At 38.2% G+C, this 24,314-nt stretch overlaps 1 protein-coding gene across 1 annotated transcript in view; it reads left to right on the top strand.

Moving 5' to 3' along the window:
• Positions 1-24,314, top strand: part of LOC135473186 (uncharacterized) — a 58,735-nt gene that overhangs the window by 25,002 nt on the left and 9,419 nt on the right. The window contains exons 12-32 of the mRNA XM_064753029.1: positions 3,284-3,390; positions 3,889-4,046; positions 5,091-5,317; positions 7,494-7,643; positions 8,332-8,478; positions 8,749-8,895; positions 9,710-9,730; positions 11,913-12,143; positions 12,964-13,035; positions 13,624-13,797; positions 14,718-14,797; positions 15,011-15,122; positions 15,511-15,666; positions 16,124-16,348; positions 17,398-17,538; positions 18,260-18,389; positions 19,033-19,198; positions 19,573-19,668; positions 20,499-20,622; positions 22,506-22,670; positions 23,605-23,808. Of these exons, the coding sequence (XP_064609099.1) occupies positions 3,284-3,390; positions 3,889-4,046; positions 5,091-5,317; positions 7,494-7,643; positions 8,332-8,478; positions 8,749-8,895; positions 9,710-9,730; positions 11,913-12,143; positions 12,964-13,035; positions 13,624-13,797; positions 14,718-14,797; positions 15,011-15,122; positions 15,511-15,666; positions 16,124-16,348; positions 17,398-17,538; positions 18,260-18,389; positions 19,033-19,198; positions 19,573-19,668; positions 20,499-20,622; positions 22,506-22,670; positions 23,605-23,808 (3,033 nt within the window). The remainder of the gene's footprint in view (positions 1-3,283; positions 3,391-3,888; positions 4,047-5,090; positions 5,318-7,493; positions 7,644-8,331; positions 8,479-8,748; positions 8,896-9,709; positions 9,731-11,912; positions 12,144-12,963; positions 13,036-13,623; positions 13,798-14,717; positions 14,798-15,010; positions 15,123-15,510; positions 15,667-16,123; positions 16,349-17,397; positions 17,539-18,259; positions 18,390-19,032; positions 19,199-19,572; positions 19,669-20,498; positions 20,623-22,505; positions 22,671-23,604; positions 23,809-24,314) is intronic.

Genomic DNA, 24,314 nt, shown 5'->3' on the forward strand with positions numbered 1-24,314 from the left:
ATATCATAAATATGCACATAAATTACTCTAACACTGTAACAAACGTTGAAGTAAAACTGTGCATATAAATATCTCAATGATTTATTAGGCTAATTAAAGGTGAGTTGTAGGGCTTAAGTTGATCATTCCCTTCAAATTTTAGGTGATGCTATTGTGTATAATGTCATGCCACACATACATCACATTTTATAGTGATAAATAAATATGTGTAATAAGGGGATTTGTATTGTTTACTGATGCCCTGTTTAATTAGCTAAAATGGTTAATTTTATTTCATAATTTTGAGGATCTTTTGCTGGCAAAATAATTGCCACACACCTTTATGAATGAGTATTATTGATGGTGTCTGTCATTGCATTGGTTTCCAGGCTAACTGTTGTAAAACACAAATAATTTGCATCAGCTGGCATATGCATACAGCACGGAAGTGCACGACAGGTGAAACTCAAGTAACAATGCTAAAATGTTTGAGCTTTCACTTTGGGTGTGTAATGCTGCTGTTAGTTCTGTGGCATATGTGTGAGTTGTGCACTTGTGGCTGTGGACAGGGGCTTTGTGGAGACTGTCCCTCAGCTTTTGTGTCCCAGGTGTAACAGCAGGTATTAGAGTTCAGGTAGACACATAGGTACAGGTGTAAACCTTCAGACCCTTAAACATCCAGGCACTCTGGGGTGTAGTGTTTAATCCTCACCAAGCCTGCTTCGATGTTAACTTCAAACTTCATCTGTTTCCCAGCTCTTGGATGCAGGATGCTACATAGACAACACAGGTTTTCATTTGTTTAATTTGACACTTTAGCCTGGTGGTTAGGCTCTCCTGCTTTTTGCACTGCAGAGCAAAGGTGTGCACAGTTTGATCTGCTTTTAAAACTTGCCGTGGAAAGCTGTACGTGTTTTGCTGTGGTTGTGATCATGGATTCTGATCATGAGATGGAATATCGTCTTCATGACGTCATTTGTGTGAGTTAATTATTCATCCATCTACAAGAATTTGCGGTCATTTCATTGGAACCACCATTGGTTTCTCTGGCCAAATTCCTTTCCTTGACAGTGTCTACCTGATCAGTGGGTTTCAAACTTTTCCCCGATGGGGATATATTTGTAAACCGGGAAATCTTTTAACCCTAGCTTCGACAGTGGGGGATAACTGGTTTAATTCAGAAAGTATTTGTTTATCTCTTGACCCTCATTCCCTGTCAGTGTCTGATGTTAATGTTCAAGAACGGTTGAGTGTGAATTTGTGGTTTTTGTCCGTTTGCGATATTCCATGTAAACTGGGAAATCCTGTATCCCCGACTCTAACAGTGGTTGATACGTGTTAATGCTACATACTTGTATGGCTCGATGAATTCTCTGTGACTTTGGACTCCCTGGTATCCTGAGTTGTGGCTATGAATTTCATACACATGGTAAGAAGCTGTGGACTTTATTTCCTTACCCACCTTGGTTTTTGGAACCTGTTCTACACTAGTGACCCCCTCAATCAGTGAGCCAGTGGCAAACCTGTGAGTGTATGTTAATTACAGTGAATACTATATACAACTCAAGTATGTCAACAAATAACAACAACAACAACAACATTCCTTCCACGGAAAACTACTGTAGCTCCGTCAACTTGTTTGTATCGACAGCTGAACATGCCATGAAGGTAAGACATGGTTGAGGTGATAGTCTGCTTGGCTCTCTCTTCTCTGGTTTCTTGTCTTTCCACTACAACAGAATCTGGGATTTGATTATTCATTTGGTTGTGGATCAATACTTGCTATAGTTTTCTGTCTGAGACTTGCAACATTTGTTTGAAATATTTTGCTAATATTTTGTTGTTTTTTTTTGAATGTCTGTACATTTTTGCTTTCTGTTTTTTTTGTGTGTTTTTTAAAGTGTGCTTTTTCCCCACTCTCATTTCATCATAAATGAATAAGTTAAAGAGTTTAACATACTGTAAATCGTCAACTTTTTCAACCACTAAAGCCCTTTTTTCAGTGGAATTTATGCATACACTTATTATGAATAATGATGCTAAAAATGATTTGTTTGTGTCATTGAAGATGTGAACTTCATAAAACTGTGCAAATTATTTCTCTTCACCCCACAGTTCTCTCAGAATGTTTCAAAATGTTGGTTGCAGAGCCAGTTGAAAAGGTTGAAGGGTTAGGGTACATACATGTATCACAGTGCATGAACCTTCAACATTCCACTGTCTCCACTCTTCAGGTGCCTTGTTGGCAATGTTAAAGTGGTCACCAGCATTTGTAGGGCCCTTTGTGTATTCTTACATAAAGTTTATTAAAGATGACTTTTCCCGACAATATGACACACACATTGAATGTGCCCTGTAGGTTAAGGCTGAGCAATTCACGGTGATCTGTGTGTCAGTTATTTGCCAATGGTTTACTTCTGACACCTGTCTTCCACTCATGGCACTGATTAAGTGCAGAAAACAGTTTTAAGCACCAATCAGTTATTTAATTTGAGACAGTTAGATGGCCGATTGTTAAGTTTTACTGTCTGAATAAATCTTTTGTGCTGCTACAAAGCGCCATTGTAAATAGCAAAGACTGCATGGGTTACCACATTTCCTTCAAAAACGTTTAACAAAAGTTCAGGAGTTAGTTGAAAAGCTATTGTTATTGAATTCTATAAGAGTATTGATTATAGACAGGTGTCCTCATTTTTATGTAGCAATTTAGATGGTGGTTTTGGTATTACTAATCTAAGTTATGTAGCGTTTCACTGGAATTTAGAGGTTTGCTTCATATTACGTTTGGTACAATATATATTTATAAACTTGTTGGCTCTTGACATTAAAATTAAGACTTCATCTGTTTTCACAGTTAATTTTTTAATATTTTGTCATATTTACCATAAGACTTGCAAGTACATTAGTATTTTCTTGAAAATAGTGTGCAGTGACATTAATTTCTATCTCTTTGTTATCTTCTTCACGGACCTCGTTTGCAGTGAGTCAAGAAACCTGTCTGTAGTATCCAAAATAAAACTGAATCCTCTATAGTAAGAAGAAAAAGCATGTTGATCTTGATGACTTGATGTTATATATGTACAACTCTGTGTGAAGAATTTCCCTCATTATATGGTATGGGTTGTATGGATTCATACCCGTATTCACTAGCTACTACTGTAGCTAACCCTCTGAGCAAACGTGAAATCCCAATAAAATATATAAATATATGTCAAATCTGAAAAACGTCAGTGCCACTATTGCGGTATGTAAATAGTGAGGTTGTCAGGATTTCCTAGATTGTTCACTTTGTATTCCTGTTCAGAACCTGAAGGAGATGAAGAACCAGTACGACGAGAAGATACGAATGGCCGAGGAAGAAGTGGAAGAAATTCTCAATGAGAAAAACACTTTGGAATCTACTTACAAAAAGTGAGTTGATACAGTGTTTCTGTTCTTCTGTTGTTATCGTGTTTGTGAGAAGAATTTAATACTCCCCTCTTGGTAATAGTACTGCTCTGTGAAACGTGTTCATGCTTTTACCAGCATTTAACTGTGTCTGTAAGTCACTGAGTTTACAGAAAAAGCTATGCATGGATTTGGATAAAATTTTATTCACAGCTCTGACCAATCCATGGAATTTATCTAGATCTGGATTCAGCAATATTTTCAATAATTAAAAGTTTTGTCCCTTTGTTTGTAGTGTGGGAATTTGTACATTTATCTGTGTCTGAAGCTGGCATTTTTTGATTTATAGCCATCTGTTTTTTTTGTTATGTTTACTAGTCATTACTTTTTTTGAGCTAACTTTTTTGGTTGGGTGATAATCAGTTTATCCATAGAGTTCACATCTTAGTTTTCACACATGATTTTGTTGATTAAAAATCAGGAATGAGATAGATGTGCTGATTGGATTTTTTTGTGATTCAGACAGGTGTCTGAGCTGGTGAAGGAACGTCATGAGGCTCAGGCCAAAATGAAAACTGTGGAGGACCTCATGGCAGCCATGAAGGCTGAGAACGATACTCTGAAGGAAGATATGCTGACGAGGGAAGCAGCTCTGAACGAAACCATCTCTGGTTACAAAGGTAACACAGCCAAGGCTATGTCCTCATCTCAGTGAACAAAGCACATGTACATTGTGTCCACTACATATAAACCACACTTCAACAAACCATGTAGGACCCACCAAAACAACCCACATCATCACTACAAAACCACACCACATACAGTAGCCTGTTACAAAACTGATTCACGACAAGCCACGTGTATCTACTACAGAACTATCCCTAAAGCTTGTGACAACCTTTTGATAAATCGAATGATGTTTGTTACTAAATCACTTTAATAAATCATAAGATATCGACTACAAAACCATCCTTTAATTGATAAATCGTATGGTCTCTGTTACTAAGCCACTTTGATAAATCATTAGATATCTACTAGAAAACCACCCTTTGATGAATCGTATCATGTTTGCTACAAAACCACTGTGTGACAAACCACACACTGTCTACTACAAATTATAAAGCCACATGTGTATAGTCTGGTAAAAGACAGCAGCATGACAACCGCATGGTGTCTCTCCTACAAAAACATCCTGTGACAATATGTCTACTACAGAACCACCCCGTGACAATACATCCACTACAAAACCACAGCATGACAAGCTGCTGTTGGTATTGTTTGATGGTTTCTTTTTATTATTTAGTTCTTTTTATTATTTAGTTTTTTTTTCTTTAATCTTCTTGCCTCTCGCTTAATTGATTTAAACTGATCTTGCTTCATGGGTACAGTGGAATGCATATATATATATATATATATATATATATATATATATATATATATATATATATGTATATATGCATATATATGTATGTATATATATAGACTGTAATGTTATTGGTTTGGAACACTTGCGTCATGTAATAACAAAATTGTATCAACAAATTATGAAAAGGTGTGAAGCCTTAATCATTCATTCTTCAACAGATTATCCGATTGTTAAAATATTTATCACTTATACTTATATCATACTTATATCATACTTTATAACCATGTCAGATGCATCATTTTTATCATAATAATGGCTTTACACTTTCTTGATAATAAATTCTGTTCTCCCTAATTAGCTCAGTTGTATGAGTTATCATCAGAGAAGGATGAGCTGGAGGTCAAAGTGTCTCAGCTAACACGCAGCAACAAGCTGCAAAAGGTTGAGATTGACAGGCTGGAGGCGGAGCTAGCTGCCAAGGAGAGGACCCTGGCAGATGTGACTGAAGAGCTGGAGTATACTAAACTGCAGCTGTCTGAGGAGGAAAAGACATTGCAACGACAGATTGACTCCCTCAGTGAACAGGTAGGTTTGTAATATTAAAAATTTGCTAATTACACCTGAGCTGAAAGTGTCAAAAATTCCTGGTTTTATTGTTTTATTGTAATATATTTTGTCATTTAATGTATGGACATATTTTTTTGACGGTTGTGGGGATCAGGCTGTGATTTAGTAGTTAGAGATCCCTGCCTCCTGTTGCTAGGACACATCAGGTACGGGTTCAAACCCGGCCTTGGACATGGATTAGTAGATTGTTTGTCATTCCTTGTTGACAGCAGGCAGTTGACGACACTCGTGTGGCAGTTTGTACGGTCAAATATTCATTTGAGACCTCTCCTACCAATATGGCATGCATATATATCTATAGGTGGAAAGTTCATCAGTAACTTACCAAAAGTCGGTAGTTTACTCTTTATCGCTTGTTTACTCATGGCCCTCTGGTTTCTTCCAACCATAAAAGTATATGCAATCATACAAGTGAAAAATTTGTGAGAGCAGTCAAATAAATTAATAGATTAATAGAGTTTGTCACGCTGCACTGAAGACCCTTTCACTTCTACATTGGCAGGCAGGTTTGTGAGTGGAAAAAAAACAGGTCATAGCCTATAGGAAACCCTTGCATATTTATTTTGTTGAAAATATTTTAGGAAATTAACACTTTTGGCAGTGGTACTTTCATATCATTTAACGTGCACAGTAGAGTATTAATTGTAAGAATATAGGGAGAAAAACAGCCTGTACAGAATGTCTCTGTTTGTTTTGAATGACCAGTATTTTTGTACATACCAGCTTCTGTTGAACATCTCATACTTGCAATTAGTATCATATTGAAACTTTTTTATGTATAAAATAAAGACAGTTCTAATAGCTCTAGACAAATCTGTATCCTTTATAAGATGAACAGTTGGCTTTAGCAGGTTGGCACATTTTTTAAAAGTTAAAGTAAATTATGCTGTAAATGACTTAGAGCTGATTCTTATGAGCACTTGGGGTTGGCATTCCGAGGGGGTTAGCATGCCAGCACAGAGCACTGTGTGGTTGGTGTGAGTCCAGCTCATTTTGGCTTCTTCTCTGGCCTTGTGTCGGAAGGCCTGCAGCAACCTGTGGATTGTCGTGGGTTTCCTCCGGACTAGCATTTCCCGGTTTCCTTCCACCATAATGCTGACCACCGTTGTATTAGTGAAATATTCTTGAGAACGGCCTAAAACACCAATCAAACAAATAAATAAATATTATGCGCACTGCTTTAGGTAAGTGAAAAAGCATTAATTAAAATATGTGCGATCAATAAGAAATCAATACATGATACTAGTAAAGTTATTCACCTGGCTAGCCTACATGGGATTCACAGCCTGAGTAAGTTGTTGGGTACCTAGGGTTTGCCAGCAGCTGTGGCTGTGGGGTATTGATTTTGATTTCAGTGTCAGCGTGTGTAAAGCTGTGACAATTGACCAGCCCTAAAGGCATACATGTATATGTAAGAAACGTGTATGACTTGTATGCACATGATACATGTAAAGTGCATATACAGGCGCATGTGATGATAGCTTGTGACATAATAATCCACCTGGGGGGACAGGTAAAAACTAGCCTTCAGTGATGCACACCTCCAATTAGCTGGACATTTTGCAGTGATTAATCTGACCAGGTATGCGTTATTGAAGTAGTAGGATGCACCAGAAAATAAATATGGTACGTTTACATGTAGCCGATTCATATGTGTGTAGGTGTGCATGCAGAGATGAACATTACTCGTGGATTTCAGCCTTTTTACTGCCATGTTGGCAACATGTAATAAATACTAAAATGTACACCTGTGAACTTCCACTGGCATGGATACTGGAAAACTTTCTGTAGATCGTTTTGGTTTTAGTGTTTTTATGCAAGCTTTGAAATTGAAAGCCAGATGGGTTCTTTGTTTTGATGATAATCTCATGGGATATGCAGTTCTCTTAATTTCAGTGATTCGGTGAGGCAGCACAATATGACGACATTGTATCTGCCTGCTACAAGGAATCACTGTTGTGATATGACCAAAACCCAATAAATTAAACAAACAGACATGCTTGTATGTTTGTAACTTATGTGTGTATATGTGTATGTATTTGTAACCAGATGTATGTATTTGTAACATGCATGTGTGTATTTGTAACATGCATGTATGTGTTTGTACTCTGTATATCATCCTGTGTATTTACAGACTAGAAATCTAGAAGCAGATGTGGAGGTTTGGCAGGATAAGTATCAGGCCCTCTGTGAGGAGAAGGTGTCCATAGAAGAAAAGGTGACAGCAGCCAATCAGGAAGTCGTCAAGTCTAAAGCCAAATCAGCAGAGGAAGACGAGAAAAAGGTGTGGCTAGCCCTTCGTTAAGTATGCCTAATTCAACATGTTTATTACTAAACCTTTTAAACATGTATATGGTAGAACTTGTATTGCTGCCTTTCTGCTATCCCCTGCTCAGCCTTTTCGTTTGTTTGTTTGCCTGTGGCCTTAAGCACTTCTTCTCAATGCAACCTCTCCTGCAGTTTTCAGGAGACTTTCCTGAAAGTGTTTAGATGCATAGAGGATGATACAACCATCTGTATGTGCTTTTTAGTTCCCATTCTCGGAATTATTATATAAGTTACCACTATTTGAGGATGGAGTCTGGATTTCACAAGAATACAGCTTTTAAAAGGTTTCACAAAAACTTTGCAGGTATTATGGTGAACATGTGGAGTTGTGAAATGCATCATTTGTTTATGAAGAGTTGTCAAAGGGTCATAACCCAGCTCCATTTCATATGTACAGCCAGGAATATGTCATCTCATTGCTACTTTTCTTCATGTCCTATATTATTTGTTGGTGTTAAAAGATTTTGCACTGAGAGAGGAATTATTTCGGCTACAGGTAGAAATAGAAATGTACTCTGCACATGTACTTTACAATATTTATACCTTATTACCACTGTTTGAAATGACCTTTTCAGCCCTTGACTTTTTCAATAATTTCATGTTACTTTTAATACATGTATCTATATTTTTTCTTTTTTCGGAAGACATCTCTTCTGGAACATGCCCTTGAGGACCGTGAGATTGAGGTGAGAACATTGACCAAACACTTCCAAGAGTCAGAGGCAGAGTTAGAACAGACAAAACAGCAGCTTCTGTTGGAAACAGAACGTAATGCTGATATCACAAAACAAGTAAGTACCGGATATTCTCCATATGTAGATCACACCTCATTTATTAAGTTTTCATTTCTTACTTTACACAAGACATATTTTGTGAGAATAACCAAATATAACCGTAAACCCTGATTTTAACAAAACAATAATTTAAGTTGTAAAAATATAGAAAATAAAATAAAAGTGTTCTAACTTTTGTAATATTGTTTTGAGAAAAAAGGTCAATGCCCGTATTGAAAAGTGTTGTTTAGTCGTGAAAAACAACTGGCTTATTTCTTCATTCTTCAGTTGGAGAGCCTACAACAAGAGTTGCAAGAGAAACGGAAGTTTGCTGAGAGTCAGAACATGTCAGAGAAAGAACAGTTAAAACAGTTGACCAGTCTGAAGGAGGCCCTAGAGGGAGTGACCCAGGAATTGCACAAATCTAAAGCTACGGTATGATTGATATCGTGTATTAGCTTGGCAAACCATAACGGTTTAATATGTTAAATTAAAAGCAAGATAATGGTTATGTGTATTGTGTATTTAGTGAAAGTACTTGTAAGAATAGCCTTGTGTCCAATGGAACACATGCCAGTTTATTTACCAGCAGTTGTAGTTTAGTACGTCTCCACAGTAACTTACCACCACACTATTGAAAGCACAGTACATTCTGCAGACTTCATACCACACTATTAAAAGCTCAGTACATTCTTCAAACTTTATACCACACTATTGAAAGCACAATACATTCTTCAAACTTTATACCATACTATTGAAAGCGCAATATATTCTTCAAACTTCATCCCACACTATTGGAAGCACAATTCATTCTTCAAACTTCATACCACACTATTGAAAGCACCATGCATTCTTCGAACTTCATACCACACTATTGAAAGCACAATAAATTCTTCAAACTTCATACCCCACTATTGAAAGCACAATACATTCTTCAGACTTCATACCACACTATTGAAAGCACAATACATTCTTCAAACTTGATTCCACACTATTGAAAGCACAATACATTCTTCAAACTTCATACCACACTATTGAAAGCACAATACGTTCTTCAGACTTCATACCACACTATTGAAAGCACAATACATTCTTCAAACTTCATACAAAATCTGGATGAACCATAGTCATGCATTCCATACCAGGATGATGCGTATAGTACCTGCAAGCCTTCAGGCTCTCCGTGTTCCCACTACATATTACTCACAGCTGGGATGCTAATGTGTCTTAATTGTTTTCTTTTAAACAGTTAGAAGATACACAGAATGAGGTAACATTTGTGAAATCTGGAATTTTATGTTCGGAAAATTGAGTTATGTTTTGGTGACAATTTCGGTTGGTTTTTCTTATTTATTTGTTGATTGTGATAGAAGTTGGAGTTTGATATTGCTACACAGATTGCTATATCCTTCCATAGCAATTTAAGAAACAAGTAAAAAAAAGTTCATTTTTGTTTTGATTTATTTTATAGCTGGAAAAGTTTGGGTTTTGTTTTGTTTTACAGCTGGAAAAACTAGAAGTTATCCTGCTCTTGGATATTTTAGGATTGTTATTATTATCATTTTTTTTTCATGGTAATGGAGAAGATGGTATTCAATCGTGGTGAAGAAATGTGTGGTTTACCAAAGGAAAGATGGAATTTTGTCTTGGTGTTGGATTGTCATATTTAAATGTCTGGAGAAAGTGGAATTGACCTTGGTTTAGAGATTACCTTTTTATTACATTAACATTTTTAGGAAGGGTTTAATACCTTGCCAGAAAAGTTTGTGTTCATTGCACCAGTTGACACACTTTCATTCCTGCAGGACATCCTTCCAGAGAGTTCCAGGGGTAATTAAGCAAGTTGAACTTGAAGCTTGTTTAACAGTAGTTGATCGTGATGTTCTGTCTTCAGTATTAAGTGGTGGACTTGAGGACGAGCTACATAGATGGTCCAAATGACAGTATAATGTATTGTTTTCTTCTGTGATGTTGCAGTGTGTGTGTACTTTATGTATGTTTTATGAGCACACATGCACTGATGCATTCTTCAAACCTCATACCACACTATTGAAAGCACACTGATAATTGTGACGTAATAAAGGAAAGAACAAATTCACAGAGTTCACAGCTTTGGACTGTCTTGGTACAGACGGAAAGGAGTTTTTACGAATTCCATGTTTAGCTGACAGAAAAACTGGATATTGAAAAATGCTGGAAAGTGGTTGTGCTGAACCGTAGCCTGAACAGTGTTCTTACTCTACCAGAGGAATGATGGACAATTTCCATGTTCATCCTGGGGAACCCTAGATATTGTCCATGCTCATCCATTGAAACCCTGGATAGTGTCCATACTCGTCCATTGAAACCTGGATAGTGTCCATGTTCATTCATGGAAACCCTGGACAGTGTCCATACTCATCCATGGAAACCCTGGACAGTGTCCATACTCATCCATGAAAACCCTTGACAGTTTCCATGCTTATCCACTGAAACCCTTGACATTGTCCATGCTCATCCATTGAAACTTTTGACAGTGTCCATACTCATCCATGGAAACCCTGAATGGTGTCCATGCTTATCCATAGAAACCCTGGGGTTCTTACAGTGTTCTTACTCTACCAGAGGAATGATGGACAATTTCCATGTTCATCCTGGGGAACCCTAGATATTGTCCATACTCGTCCATTGAAACCTGGATAGTGTCCATGTTCATCCACGGAAACCCTTCACAGTGTCCATACTCATCCATGGAAACCCTGGACAGTGTCCATACTCATCCATGAAAACCCTTGACAGTTTCCATGCTTATCCACTGAAACCCTTGACAGTGTCCATGCTCATCCATTGAAACTTTTGACAGTGTCCATGCTCATCCATTGAAACCCTTGACAGTGTCCATGTTCATCCATTGAAACCCTTGACATTGTCCATGCTCATCCATTGAAACCCTTGCCAGTGTCCATACTCATCCATGGAAACCCTGAATGGTGTCCATGCTTATCCATAGAAACCCTGGATAGTTTCCATGCTTGTCCATGGAAACCCTGGGCAGTGTTCATTGTCTGTAATTAGATTGTAAGAAACATCACATTGCGAAGATAACAAAACTTATCCCTTAAAATCCTTAAAGGAATCCAAATTCTCCATGTTCTTTCCAAGGCAAAGCTTTGATAATCTGTGGGTGAGCGGGCATGTCTTAGGCACTTTATCATCAGTGATATCTTGAGAAATCTGTCCATGTAGTTGATTGACTTGCATTTTGTAAACTTTTTTCATTGTTTCATATGCCAGTTAACAAATTTCAGTATGGCTTCTTTAGGCCTGTTTAAGTATACATGTTTACCGTTATAACTGTGTACAGAGCTATGAAGGCCTGGGAAATAGAAGGCTGCATCTGAAATATAGCCTGACACTGCCATAGTTTGGAGATTTTTTGGACTCGTTGTTACTAAGGCTTATGCTTTTGACAGGTAAAAAAGGTACAGGTGGACTTGAGCCTAGAGAAGGACAAGACCTCCCGTCTGGAAGAACACTTGGCCAAAGTCCAGCAGCAAAAGCAGCAGGAATCCGAAGCTTTGCAGCGTAGTCCAGAGAAAGTAGTGCCAGACATGTCACCAATGTATCACTCCACCCCAGCCTCCACAGACCTACGCAACTGGGACCTAGAACAGGAGCGAGACCGGCTTAAAGGGGAGCTGTCTGTAAGTCGTGCGTTGTTATATGTTTGTATAATCATCATCTCTTATTGGAGGTCGGAGTTCAGTCAAGTCATGCTTTAAGTTTGGAAATTAACAGTCTTTCATACATCAGGTGATACATCAGTTAGAGGCTAGATCAGACACTGATCTCCCATGTGCATGCACTGTGATTGAGTGGAATGCCCTTTATGGTGTCTTGCTCATGGCAAAGTGAAGCGAAAGTTTAACCATTAGCAAACAATCAAACAAACCTAACTTAAAAGATATATCTTTTATGCTAACATTTTTAGGGGACTCTAAGGCTGTTTGGATGATGCTGAAAATTTGTTTTACCCCTAGTTAAACTCTTAGTTTCATTGTTGGCTCAGCTGGGAATTTTTGGAGGTTTGTTGTTATCAGTGGCTATATGACATATTGCTACATGATCGATTGATTCACCAGGTTTATTGGGGATGCCAATTTGCAGTTCTCTGTTTACAAGAGTGACATCTTTTTATGCCAGTTATCTACAGTTTAACATGCCTCAGTTGATCTATGCAGTAAAGCAAAATATAGATGACAATAACCTGATGTCTGATGAATTTCAGGAGTTTAGCTGCCATATAGGACAAAAATAAAGAAGTACAGCTCGTAGCCTACCTGATGTCAATTTGTAAAAGATTTAAACAAAGCTAATGTATATTGAAAATACATCAACCTCAAATCTGTTGTTATTAGACTTCGTGTTCATCTGCCATTTGTGTTTGCAGCAAATTCTCTCTTTGGTGGAGACTCAGAGAGGGGAGATAACTGAGTTGAGGAGTCAGCTGGTTCTCTGACTCAGGAGTTGACACTGGAGAGAGAAACAGCAAGTCAGCTGACAGCGGACAAATCTGACCTTGAGCAACATCTGCAGGTGACCTTCATTATTCACACTTTGAACCAAGGAATATATAAAAGCATTTACTCAGTTAGTCTTTTAAAACCAAGTTTTTTCATTTATATGCATATGTTGAGAATTAGGTTGTATTTTTCATGGCAGTCCATTTATTTATTCATTCATAATCTTATTTATTGTATTTCCTTCGTCGTTTCTATATTTCACTTGTGATTTCAATGAACATAAAATCAACAACTTATTCCCCTCACTCACACATTGTTAGAATGATAGAATTTATTTGATTTATTTATTTGATTGATGTTTTATGGTGTACTCAAAAGTATTTCACTTATGTGTCGGCAGCCAGCATTATGGTGCGAAGAAACTGGGCCTAGCCCCGGGGGAAACCCATGACCATCCGCAGGCTGCTGGCAGACCTTCCCACGTACGGACATGATAGAACTGAGTTGAATTTATTTAGTGAGCATAAATCCTGTGAATAGGTACACATATTTCCAGCTTTCATTGAGCTGTGGGAAAGTGGTGGAAAGTCATCCCATTTTACATACAGTATCAATGTTGTTGACATACATTGTTCATTGTTTTCTTGACATTTTTGTTCAGTGCTGCCTAGAAGAAAAGGATGAACTTTACATGCAAAAGGAGAAATGTGATCGAGATTTAGAGAAATTAGAACAGTATCTTCATGACATCATCACAAAGTTTGACCTGGAGGCGAGACAGCAGCATGGCAACTTCCAGCGCAGCTATGCGCATTTGGGACCAGAAGCTCAGAAGGTTTGTTAGAACATTATGATAATGCAACAGTTTATGATCAAAACTAGATTAAAATACTAGATTATTTATTTATTTATTAACTTGATTACTTATCAGTTTATTTGATTGTTTAGTAAATGACACACTCAAAATGCTTCACCACATCCAGAATGAGCTACAAGAAGGGGTAGATCAATATGGAATATTTATATTCGATGAAGTTATCTGTTAGGTATATAACCTGTCAACATGGGCACCCGAATTCTGCTGATTATAATACATGATTTGCAGGTGCCTATCTCCCTCTTTGAGGCCAAGTTATCAACACAACTGGCCTCTTCCTTTAGATTCTCCATAAAGGACCCATTCACTGGATTGGTCACTTGTGGTGGTCAGGTCTTCGACTAGAACACACCCTTCTACGGGCAGTGGATGAAATGTTAAGTGAAACACAGCAGACAGTGATCTGTTTCACACCTAATATGGCTCCCTAGGATATACAATGGTGCGGAAAGTTTAATTTTAGTGGGGCCTCCGTGGCTCAGTTGGTTAGCGCGCCAGCCCAGCGTAATGCCTCAGGAGCCTTTCACCAATGCGATCGCTGTGAGTTCAAGTCCAGCTCATGCTGCTTCCTCTCTGGTTATACGTGGGAACGTCTGCCAGCAACCTGCGGGTGATTGTGGGCTGCATGGTTTCTCTGCTTGGTTTCCTCCCACCATAATGCTGGCCGACGTCATAGAAGTGAAATATTCTTGAGTACGTAAAATCACCAATCCAATAAATGAATAAATCTTAATTTAGGATCATTTTGGTCCTAAAATGTCTTCATATCAACCCTTTTTTAACTATGATAACTAAAGCATGGCTGGAAACCTTTTCCACCAAATCATGGGTTCTGATTAAAGACAACCAGAATTTTACCACTGGACTAATTGTTTCAGCATGAAGAGGAGTGCTTAGACCTGCGGGTCTTACTAGAGGGGAAGGATGCTGAGTTAGGGGTGCTGTCAGACAAATTAGAGTGAGTTAAGACATACAGTTTTCCCTTGCATGTTTTGCACTTTTTTACAAAAAGTTCTGTGGCATTTGTTTACAGTTGTACATTAAGTAATTATGTCAACATTCTCATCTTTTTAATGGAGTAAAATGTTGACATTTATGAACTTTGTCAACAAGCCTTTAAAATTGATACAAAGACCATGTGTATTTATCAACCTATACGTGTACTTTGCAGGCGTCAGAAACAGGACATGGATTTTTGTCGTCAGAAGATAAACATGCTGCTGAAGGAGAACCAATGTCACAGGAATGACATTTCTAACCAGACCGTTCAGTTGGCTTTGAAGGTATGTCTGCTGAGGGATTGGAAAATGTATTTATGGCCTTGTTGTGGAAACTTACTAAAGTGTCACTTCACAGTAAGCTTTATCATTTGACTTGAAATAAAGTTCCATTTCAAGGCAAAGACCACTCTAAAATGAAGCATATATCAGATGAAAGAGCATTAAAATTTTACTAGTTTAAACGTATCATAAAACAACTAAATCCAACTGTGTTCATGAACAGTTTTTAATGGTGAATTTTGTGGGTGGTGGGGGTGGGGGGTGGAGGGTAGGTTTTTTTGGCTTTCAGTAATGTAATGATTTGCTAATTTTGGAATACTTGTCTTTATTTTACAATACATGTAGGCATCTCTCTCAGTATTTGTCATAATTATCTCCCTTGCCCTCCCAGATGAAGGAGATGGCGGCCATGATGGAGGTGAATCAGTTGCTGGTGTCAGAGAGGAGTCAGTTGCAGATGGAGTTACATCAGGCTCAGACACAGCTGGACAGGGAGGTGGAGCAACATGACAGGAGGAACCAGGAAGTTGCACAAATACTTAATAAGGTATTAACAGCCTCTTCAAGAATCCTTGGAATCTTCATACAAAACACTGATTACAAATGTAGGAAAAACAGTCCAAAACAAAAAAAAGGAAAGACCTTGTGGTTTTTTCAGATTTTTGTGGAATATCAATTTTTGTTTCTTTGTAGTCTGTTAATATCACTGGTTTACATTGAAAAAATATTGTTTTTGGTACTGCAGTATGCCCTCTTATATGTTAAAGAATCGGATGTAAATCAGTGTTATGTACATGTAAGTACAGTAACACGTGTAGAAGCATATCCCAGATTGGCATAGCGTTCATAGTTTGTGCACGTTTGAACATAGTTAAATGTACAATGTGGAGGGGTTGAAGTTCAATTGAGAATTTGTTGAAACCTGTGGTCTTGCTCTTGTTTGTGGCCTTGGTGACAAGAAACAGTTGCCATTTTAAGTGCTGTGTGAAATTTTTCTCTCGCAGTTTGATGCAGAGTCACAGAAGTCCACACAACATGAGGTGCACAAGCTGGAGAACAAAATCATTGCCTTGGAGGCTGATTCACGCCATGCCAACAACACGATCAGCCAGTTAGGAACAGAGAACCAGCAAAACAAGGCTAAGATGGAGCAGTTGAATGAGGATGTACGCAGTCTGACCAACATGAACAGCACGCTGGAGCAGAGGCTGGAGGCTGAGAAACACACGGTACATGAGACTCCTTACTCTAACCACTGACTGCTATTCAGGCATTGGCTTTCCTGAAATGATATGCCATCCGATATGTAAATTTGCATGTATCTGCTTAACATTTAATGGACGGTTCCCAAATGCTCAGTGTTCCACTGCCCCATTGCAGTATGATGTGGAACTGAATTCCATTTTGATTCTCAGCAAAACGTCATGAAATCAGTTGTGTTTAACTAATGGGTGGGACCTCCAGGTTACCTATATGCCATGACATTATGGAGTTTTTCATTAACATACAAGGAAAGTTAATAATGTTCTCAAGACCTCTGTGTCCAGCATGGCTGCTTCATCAAAATGACATTAACATTTTTAAATTCTTAAAACAGTTAAAGTGCTCATCAAGATTGCATTTCATAAAGAGTTGTATATATATAGACTCTTGTTAAACAGTTACAACTATTGTCTTTTTCAAAAGTTCAAAGTTCAGCTGAACCTATTCGTATTCAACAGCAACAACATGTATATTGAAAATTTTATTTCCATTCTTCTGACATTTTTTCTTTTTTGTCTTGATCGTCTTGTTTTCTGGATTTTAATGTCTTGACGCCAAATTGACATGTCTTTGTCATGTGCCACCACACGATGTACCTTGCAGCAAGATGGAACAACATGCTTATATTTTAACATGTCACTTCAGGAAATGCTGTTGGTTAAAGACAAATAGCAACTGGAATGAATATGAGTACATGTAGGTTGTCATTTTTGGTAGGAGGGAAGGTCTGTCGGCAACCTGTACATGGTTGTGGGTTTATCACGGGCTCTGCTCAGTTTCCTCCAACCATAGTGCTTGCAGCCGTTATATAAATGGAATATTCTTGAGTATAGCGTTAAACACCATTCAGGTAGATTGTCGTCATTTTTGTGGAATAGTCACAAATTCAGGGTGTAACTCAAAGTTGAATCCTCGGATTTGCATCAACAAAGGGAGGTCACTGTTACTATAATGTTACAGTTTTGGATTCACATACTGTACTATTTGCATGAGCTTTATTATTTTTATTTTATAGGTGTCTGAAAATCAGGCGACCATCAGTGAACTGCGTGAGGAGATGAAAGAGCTAACACAGAAGATGGATTTCCTGAAGCATGAAAAGACTCTGCTGATGACAAGTGTAGAGTCTGAGAGAAAAACAGCTGAGAACCTCAAGGCTAGTAGATTGTGTCTTGTCATGAAACGTTTGAAAGAAAAACCAAGTCACTAACAATAAATAAACATAGAGAATACCCTGCATGCCCTTTTTGGACCAGCAGTGCTGTGGTCCTACAACTACATGTGTTTTCTGTATATAGGCTTTGGCCGCAGGCTCATGTCAGGTAATCTGTGAGATATATTGCAAATATGTTTTAAACGCTCTTTCATCTGATTTTGGCATTTTTATGTTTTGTTCTCCTTTAATGCGGCTTTCAGCTTTCTTTCGGTAATGTCTCATTGTAGCTTGATAGGCCTGAATGCATTACATTTATGGTATATTTTTTATTGTTGCCTCCCTGGCTTAGTTGTTTAAAGTATTGTTCTCCAATCAGCCCCGTGACCAATTTTTGTCACAAGTTCAAATTCAGCTCTGGCTGTGGCTTTACATCAGGATGTTTTTCAGGCACTTGGCTAATGCAAGTGGTTTACCACAGGCCCTCTGGTTTCCTCCACCCATGAAACTGGCCACGAGAACTGAAAATTCCTGAAAATGGCTGTAAATAAGTCAACAAAATCAATATTCACTTCATCCTGACTTAAATTATATTTGAACCTATGCTACTGAATTATGAGGCACATACTCTATCCACTTGGTCATCACAATGTGGTACCCTGTGAAGTACAGAAATTTTGCTGGTTTTAACCAGCCAATATGGTGTTTGTGTTGCGTGGTGTAGACCCAGCTGGAGAGCAAGGAGAACGAGCTGAAACAGCTGAGATTAGACCTGGACACTCACAGAGGTCAGCTGCTGGTCAGCCGAGAAAACTATGAGCAGCTGTCAAAGGAAAAACAAAATATCTATGCAGGTTAGTTGTGTTAAAGGAGAGTTACTAATATCAAATGGAGGAGGGGGGGAGTGACTTCAGGGAGAGCACATCTCATAATTAAATTCTAAATTTTTTTAATTTTACATGTAAAATGTGTTGAATATGTGTTGTAGTTGGCATTCTGTGACATTAACATGTTTCATTGGTTGAATTTTATCGACCTTTGGCAATGGTGACATTGACCTTTTCATTCATTTAGTTGATTGGTGCTTTACGCCGTACTCAAGAATATTCCACTTATATGATGGCAGCCAACATTGCAGGTTTCTGGCAGACCTTCCCATGTACAGCGGGAGAAGAAGCCAGAATGAGCTGGCACAGTTACCGTATTGATGGGAGGCTCCTGGGTCAATCAGCCTTTTGCAATGGGGATATTATATAATTCTTTCACAGTGGTAACATTGTACCAACCTTTTGAGGTGGTGAAATTATATCAGCTTTTGCGAGTGGCGACATAGTATCAGCTGTTTGCAATGGCAACGTTATTTCAACCTTTTTCAAAAGTCTCCAACAACCACTATTGTACAAACTGTACTAAATGTTACTGATATTTGTATGGCATTAAAATAACACTAAATTAAATCAATGAGCGAATTTAAACACGGCAGAAATGTTCATGCAGATTACCAGGAGTTGTGTCGTCAGCTGAATGAGAAAGAGAAATCATTGGTGGAGAATCAGGCCATTTTCAATAGCAGCATGGAGAACATTCAGAGAGACTTTTCATTGGAGAAAGCGTCTCTGGAGACAGACAAATCAGCCACCATGAAGGAGATGGATGCCCTCAGGTAAGCTTCATAAGTCAGGAACCCAGGCTTGTCATGGAAACAGAATATCAAGTCAAGCCTTAAATTATGTTTTATGTAAATTATATTTAACTTTGCCTATCATTAGGTTACACATGTTGCCTCATTCTGAGAGTTCTGTAGATGTTAAAACAGTGTTTTGAGGTTTGTTGTGAAGGTAGGATGATATCTAAGGATTTCAGCACAGAAAGTAATATTTTATAACATTTTTTTTCATATTTGGGGCATGGGGGATTTTATTCCAGCATTTATTCCAATGCTGGTGTTAAATTGTCACTTTAGGTTATAGTCAATTTAGTCACCAGTCTGTAATGTTGTGCTGATTGATGCCCATCCTGTGGTGTGTTTGTGTGTAGAGATGAGATCAGAGAACTGAAGGAGAAGGTGTCCCAGAAGGAGGTACAGCTGTGTACATTTGGCAGGACACTTCAGGAACTGGAGGAGATGACCAAGTAAGTCACACACAAGGCAGGGACATGGACGTCTGGGCCAGAGTAACTGACTTCATAGAGACTTGACACTGACCTAACTGTGAATGGGCAGTTCTCTAAAGGCAAACTGACTTTGAACCTAAATACAGACTTAACTGAAAGGATTGTACAGTTTGCCCTAGAGCACTGACACAGACAAAACTGTGAGAACTGTACAGTGGTCTAAAGATAAACTGACTTAGAGCATTGACACAGATAAAACTGTGAGAACTGTACAGTGGTCTAAAGACATACTGACTTAGAGCATTGACACAGACAAAACTGTGAGAACTGTACAGTCATCTGGAGACGAACTGACCTACAGCCCTTGACACGTATCTGTGGGAACGGTGAAGTGTTCTAGAGACAAACTGACTTTGAGCCTTGACGCATATCTATGGGAACTGTGAAGTGTTCTAGAGACAAACTGACTTAGAGCCTTGACACATATCTATGGGAACTGTGAAGTGTTCTAGATACAAACTGACTTAGAGCCTTGACACATATCTATGGGAACTGTGAAGTGTTCTAGATACAAACTGACTTAAAGCCTTGACACATATCTATGGGAACTGTGAAGTGTTCTAGATACAAACTGACTTAAAGCCTTGACACATATCTATGGGAACTGTGAAGTGCTCTGAAGACAGTTATCCTCATGACGTGATAGATAAGTGCCCCTGCTTGCTCAGTTGGCTTAAGTGTATGTTCGTTTGTTGGCGGTGGCCATCCATCAGAATGGCATTTATAATGACATTTTAAATCAGAATCATATGCCTATTTGGTTCTGAATGTTATGACTTTATTCACAGGCAGAATCAAGAACTTGAGGAGAAGCTCCAGAAGATGGTGACTACCACTGAAGACAGTAAGATTCTGATCAACTCTCACCGCACAGAAAACATGACACTGCGGGAAAACCTCAAAGACCTGGAGGTAAGAAATAAACACTGGTTTGTAGATTGCAGCATCTACATTTAACATCACAGAAAACATGACACTGTGGGAAAACCTCAAAGACCTAGAGGGAAGAAATAAACACTGGTTTGTAGATTGCAGCATCTACATTTCATCTCATAGAAAACATGACACTGCGGGAAAACCTCAAAGACCTAGAGGTAAGAAATAAACACTGGTTTGTAGATTGCAGCATCTACATTTCACATCATAGAAAACATGACACTGCGGGAAAACCTCAAAGACCTAGAGGTAAGAAATAAACTCTGGTTTGTAGATTGCAGCATCTACATTTCACATCATAGAAAACATGACACTGGGGGAAAAACCCAAAGACCTAGAGGTAAGAAATAAACACTGGTTTGTAGATTGTAGCATCTACATTTCACATCATAGAAAACATGACACTGCGGGAAAACCTCAAAGACCTAGAGGTAAGAAATAAACACTGGTTTGTAGATTGTAGCATCTACATTTCATCTCACAGAAAACATGACACTGCGGGAAAACCTCAAAGACCTAGAGGTAAGAAATAAACACTGGTTTGTAGATTGCAGCATCTACATTTCACATCATAGAAAACATGACACTGTGGGAAAAACCCAAGTCCTAGAGGTAAGAAATAAACACTGGTTTGTAGATTGCAGCATCTACATTTCACATCATAGAAAACATGACACTGGGGGGAAAACCTCAACATATTCAACTCTGTGTGGTGGGTTTGTTGAGAATTTCTGGTGGAGATCTTATGATATCAGTAGCAAAGGCAACCTGGCTTGGACGGTGCCTTAAAACAACTGTGATGTATTCATGCCATTTGGCTGTAAGGCTTACCAAATCTTCAAGGAGACTTTTAGAAACTATAAATCATAATTTGTGCAATTGCATGTTTTGTACATGTAGGTGCTCAAACATTGATTCTTGGTGAGACACAGTTTAAGTCTTGCAACCTTAGGCATGATATTGTGATACCAATATGAAATACACCCATTTTTTCAATCTTTTCAGCTGCCTCTGTGACCAGTATTTTGAAACATTCTGAAAGAACTATGGGGTGTAGAAAAATAATTTGAACAGTTTTATGAAGCTTGCATCTTTAATGACACGAACAAATATTATTTGCTTCAGTTTCATAATAATTATGTGCATAAATTCCAAGAAAAAAGAAGTTAAAAAATGTTGAAGATTTACTGTATTTGTCTTTTCTACATTTTATTAATTTCATTTCACAGTTGACAGCTTGGAGAACAGCGTACATTGCAAGCTGTTATCCCTTATAAAGTTATTAAATTATTAAGTAGGATAGCCTTCTTCTGTGCATGAAACTGTTGACTGGCATGTGTACAACTATGCATTTATAGTTGTGTTCTTATCCAAATTTACAAGTACGAATTGTTACCTTATTGCACAAATGCCAACATGTGTTGTCACAGTATGGTAGACACCACACCTGCGAATCCTGGATTGACGCCCAGAACATCTCACACGCTGTGTAAACAATGCTCATGGATACAATAGGAACTGCTTCAAAGCATTTTACTTACGTAAAAAGATAATACAGAAATTAAAAAGACAAAACAAAAGCTTGACATTGAATGTAGAAAGCTGAAATGTGCTACTTTTAGTGTGTGGTATCTGCACAATATAACAGTATGAAGATGCTCTGCTACATGGACTGGGTTAAAATAGCATGATGGGATGAAAAATGTTGAAAACATTGTTAAGCCCCATACAAAGAAACAAAATACTAAGGAAGGATAAGTTCATTAAAAGCTTGTCTCTGTATGATCTACATTAAGATGAAAGATGAATTATGAGTATTGTTTCTTAGGCTTTAATCTGTGTTTTTTTTTGTTGCCTAGGAGAAGTATGCTAAACTGGAGGCAGCACACAGAAACCTGGAGGAAGAGTTCCGTGCCAAGAGAGACAACTTCTCCGAGCAGACACTGGAATTTAAGCATAATATCGCTGAAATGAAGACAGCCCATGAAATGGAGAAGTTTGAACTGAAAGAAAAAGTGGCCAGGGTGAGTTTGAACTGTTCTAAAATATCTGTTTATATTTTTGCACCTTTGCAAAGCAACGAGGGCATCTTGGTTTGAACCTGTCTATGGTTGGATGTGTCAGTTAGTTCATCTGTGGGCTGGTGTGATATTGTGAGCAAAGTCTCCATCAGGGCTCAAAAGCTACCTCTAAATGACCATAAATTTTGTCTACGGCTAAATTGCCCACTTTTCCTAATTCTGAGAGGTCAGATGATTTTAGAAAGGTGTTTTGAGGTTTGCTTGGAACATGCGATGATATTCTGCTGGAAAATTGTAAGTTTCAGCACCAGAAATAATATTTTGTGATATTTATTTGCCTCAAAAAATGCACTTTTGTGGTGAAACTTTTATGTCATTTAGGGTAATGAAGACTGTACCGATTTGTCACACATTTTCCTTACCACTAATGTCATAATCAACTTTTGAAAACAGTATTTTTCAATTTTTACCAAATTTAAAACATTTTAACGATTTTCCTTTAGTTGGAGTGTTATACTGTGCACAAGTATTTGGAGGAGGTAGTGGCGTTGGCTGCTGGAGGAATCCAGTGACGTCAGTCAGCCATTGAATCAGTCAGAGGTTACTGAAGTCAGGGTTGTGTGTTAGTGGATAGTGTCTTATTAGCGTGTCTTGATGCGAATTACTCTGGCCTATGAATCTGCTACCAGTGGCAGTCATATCAACGAATGGTACCCACTCCATAACGAAAACGGAAGTGTGTATATGTGCTTTGTAATCATCTAGGCCAGACCATAGCTGTGTTTCAAGGGCAAATATAACATTATGGATATGTAGAGAGAATGTTTTTCGCCAGGTTACTGTGGCAGGCCATTGTTAAGTGATGATGAATGAAAAGTCAAATTACTTCTCAACTGAAATTGTAAAACAGCTGTTACAATTGTCACTTGACTAACAGTTAGAATCCCAGCTAGAAACTGCTGAAGCCAATCTGAAGACTCTCCAAGGCTCGCACAAAGATTCTGTGACAAACTCCCACTCCCTGGAGAGCACCTTGCAGCAAGCCCAGGCCGAATTACACCGTGCAGAAACAGAGAAACAGATTGCATCACAGAAACTGGCTACCATCGAAGAGGAGTACAAGAAGATGAAAAGGAAATCTGTAAGTAAAACTTACCTGATGTTGAAAATTAAGCAGTAAGGTTGTTTTCAACTCGTGAAGCAGAGGTTTTATTTTTACGATAATGTTTTACTTTACCATGGGGTCCCCTAGTCCACTGTTTGTGAGGGGCCTTGGCCCCGGGATCCTGAAGCGGTCTTAGACTCAAGTCAACATTTCAAATCACTTTAAAATTTTTATTTCTTACGTAAATCCTAGGTAAGTTATTGTAAAGCAAATTTCAGCTAAAATAATGGAATGGAACATACCAAGTGTAATGAATGAAATTTTGACTTAAGTCTAAGATCGCTTCATGATCCCAGAAACGATGACAGGAAACGGTTGATGAGGCTCATGGGGCCATTTGACCTGTCTGATGTTCCCATGCACGGTACACATATCTGTAAGGGTACACTTTCCAAAGGTTGGTGGTTTTACATCAGGCACTCCAGCTTCCTCGACCCTTAAAATTGATCGTTATTGTACAAGTGAAAATTTAATGGCATTAA

This window comes from Liolophura sinensis, chromosome 8 (assembly GCF_032854445.1).
Source record: "Liolophura sinensis isolate JHLJ2023 chromosome 8, CUHK_Ljap_v2, whole genome shotgun sequence".
Lineage (NCBI taxonomy): Eukaryota > Metazoa > Mollusca > Polyplacophora > Chitonida > Chitonidae > Liolophura > Liolophura sinensis.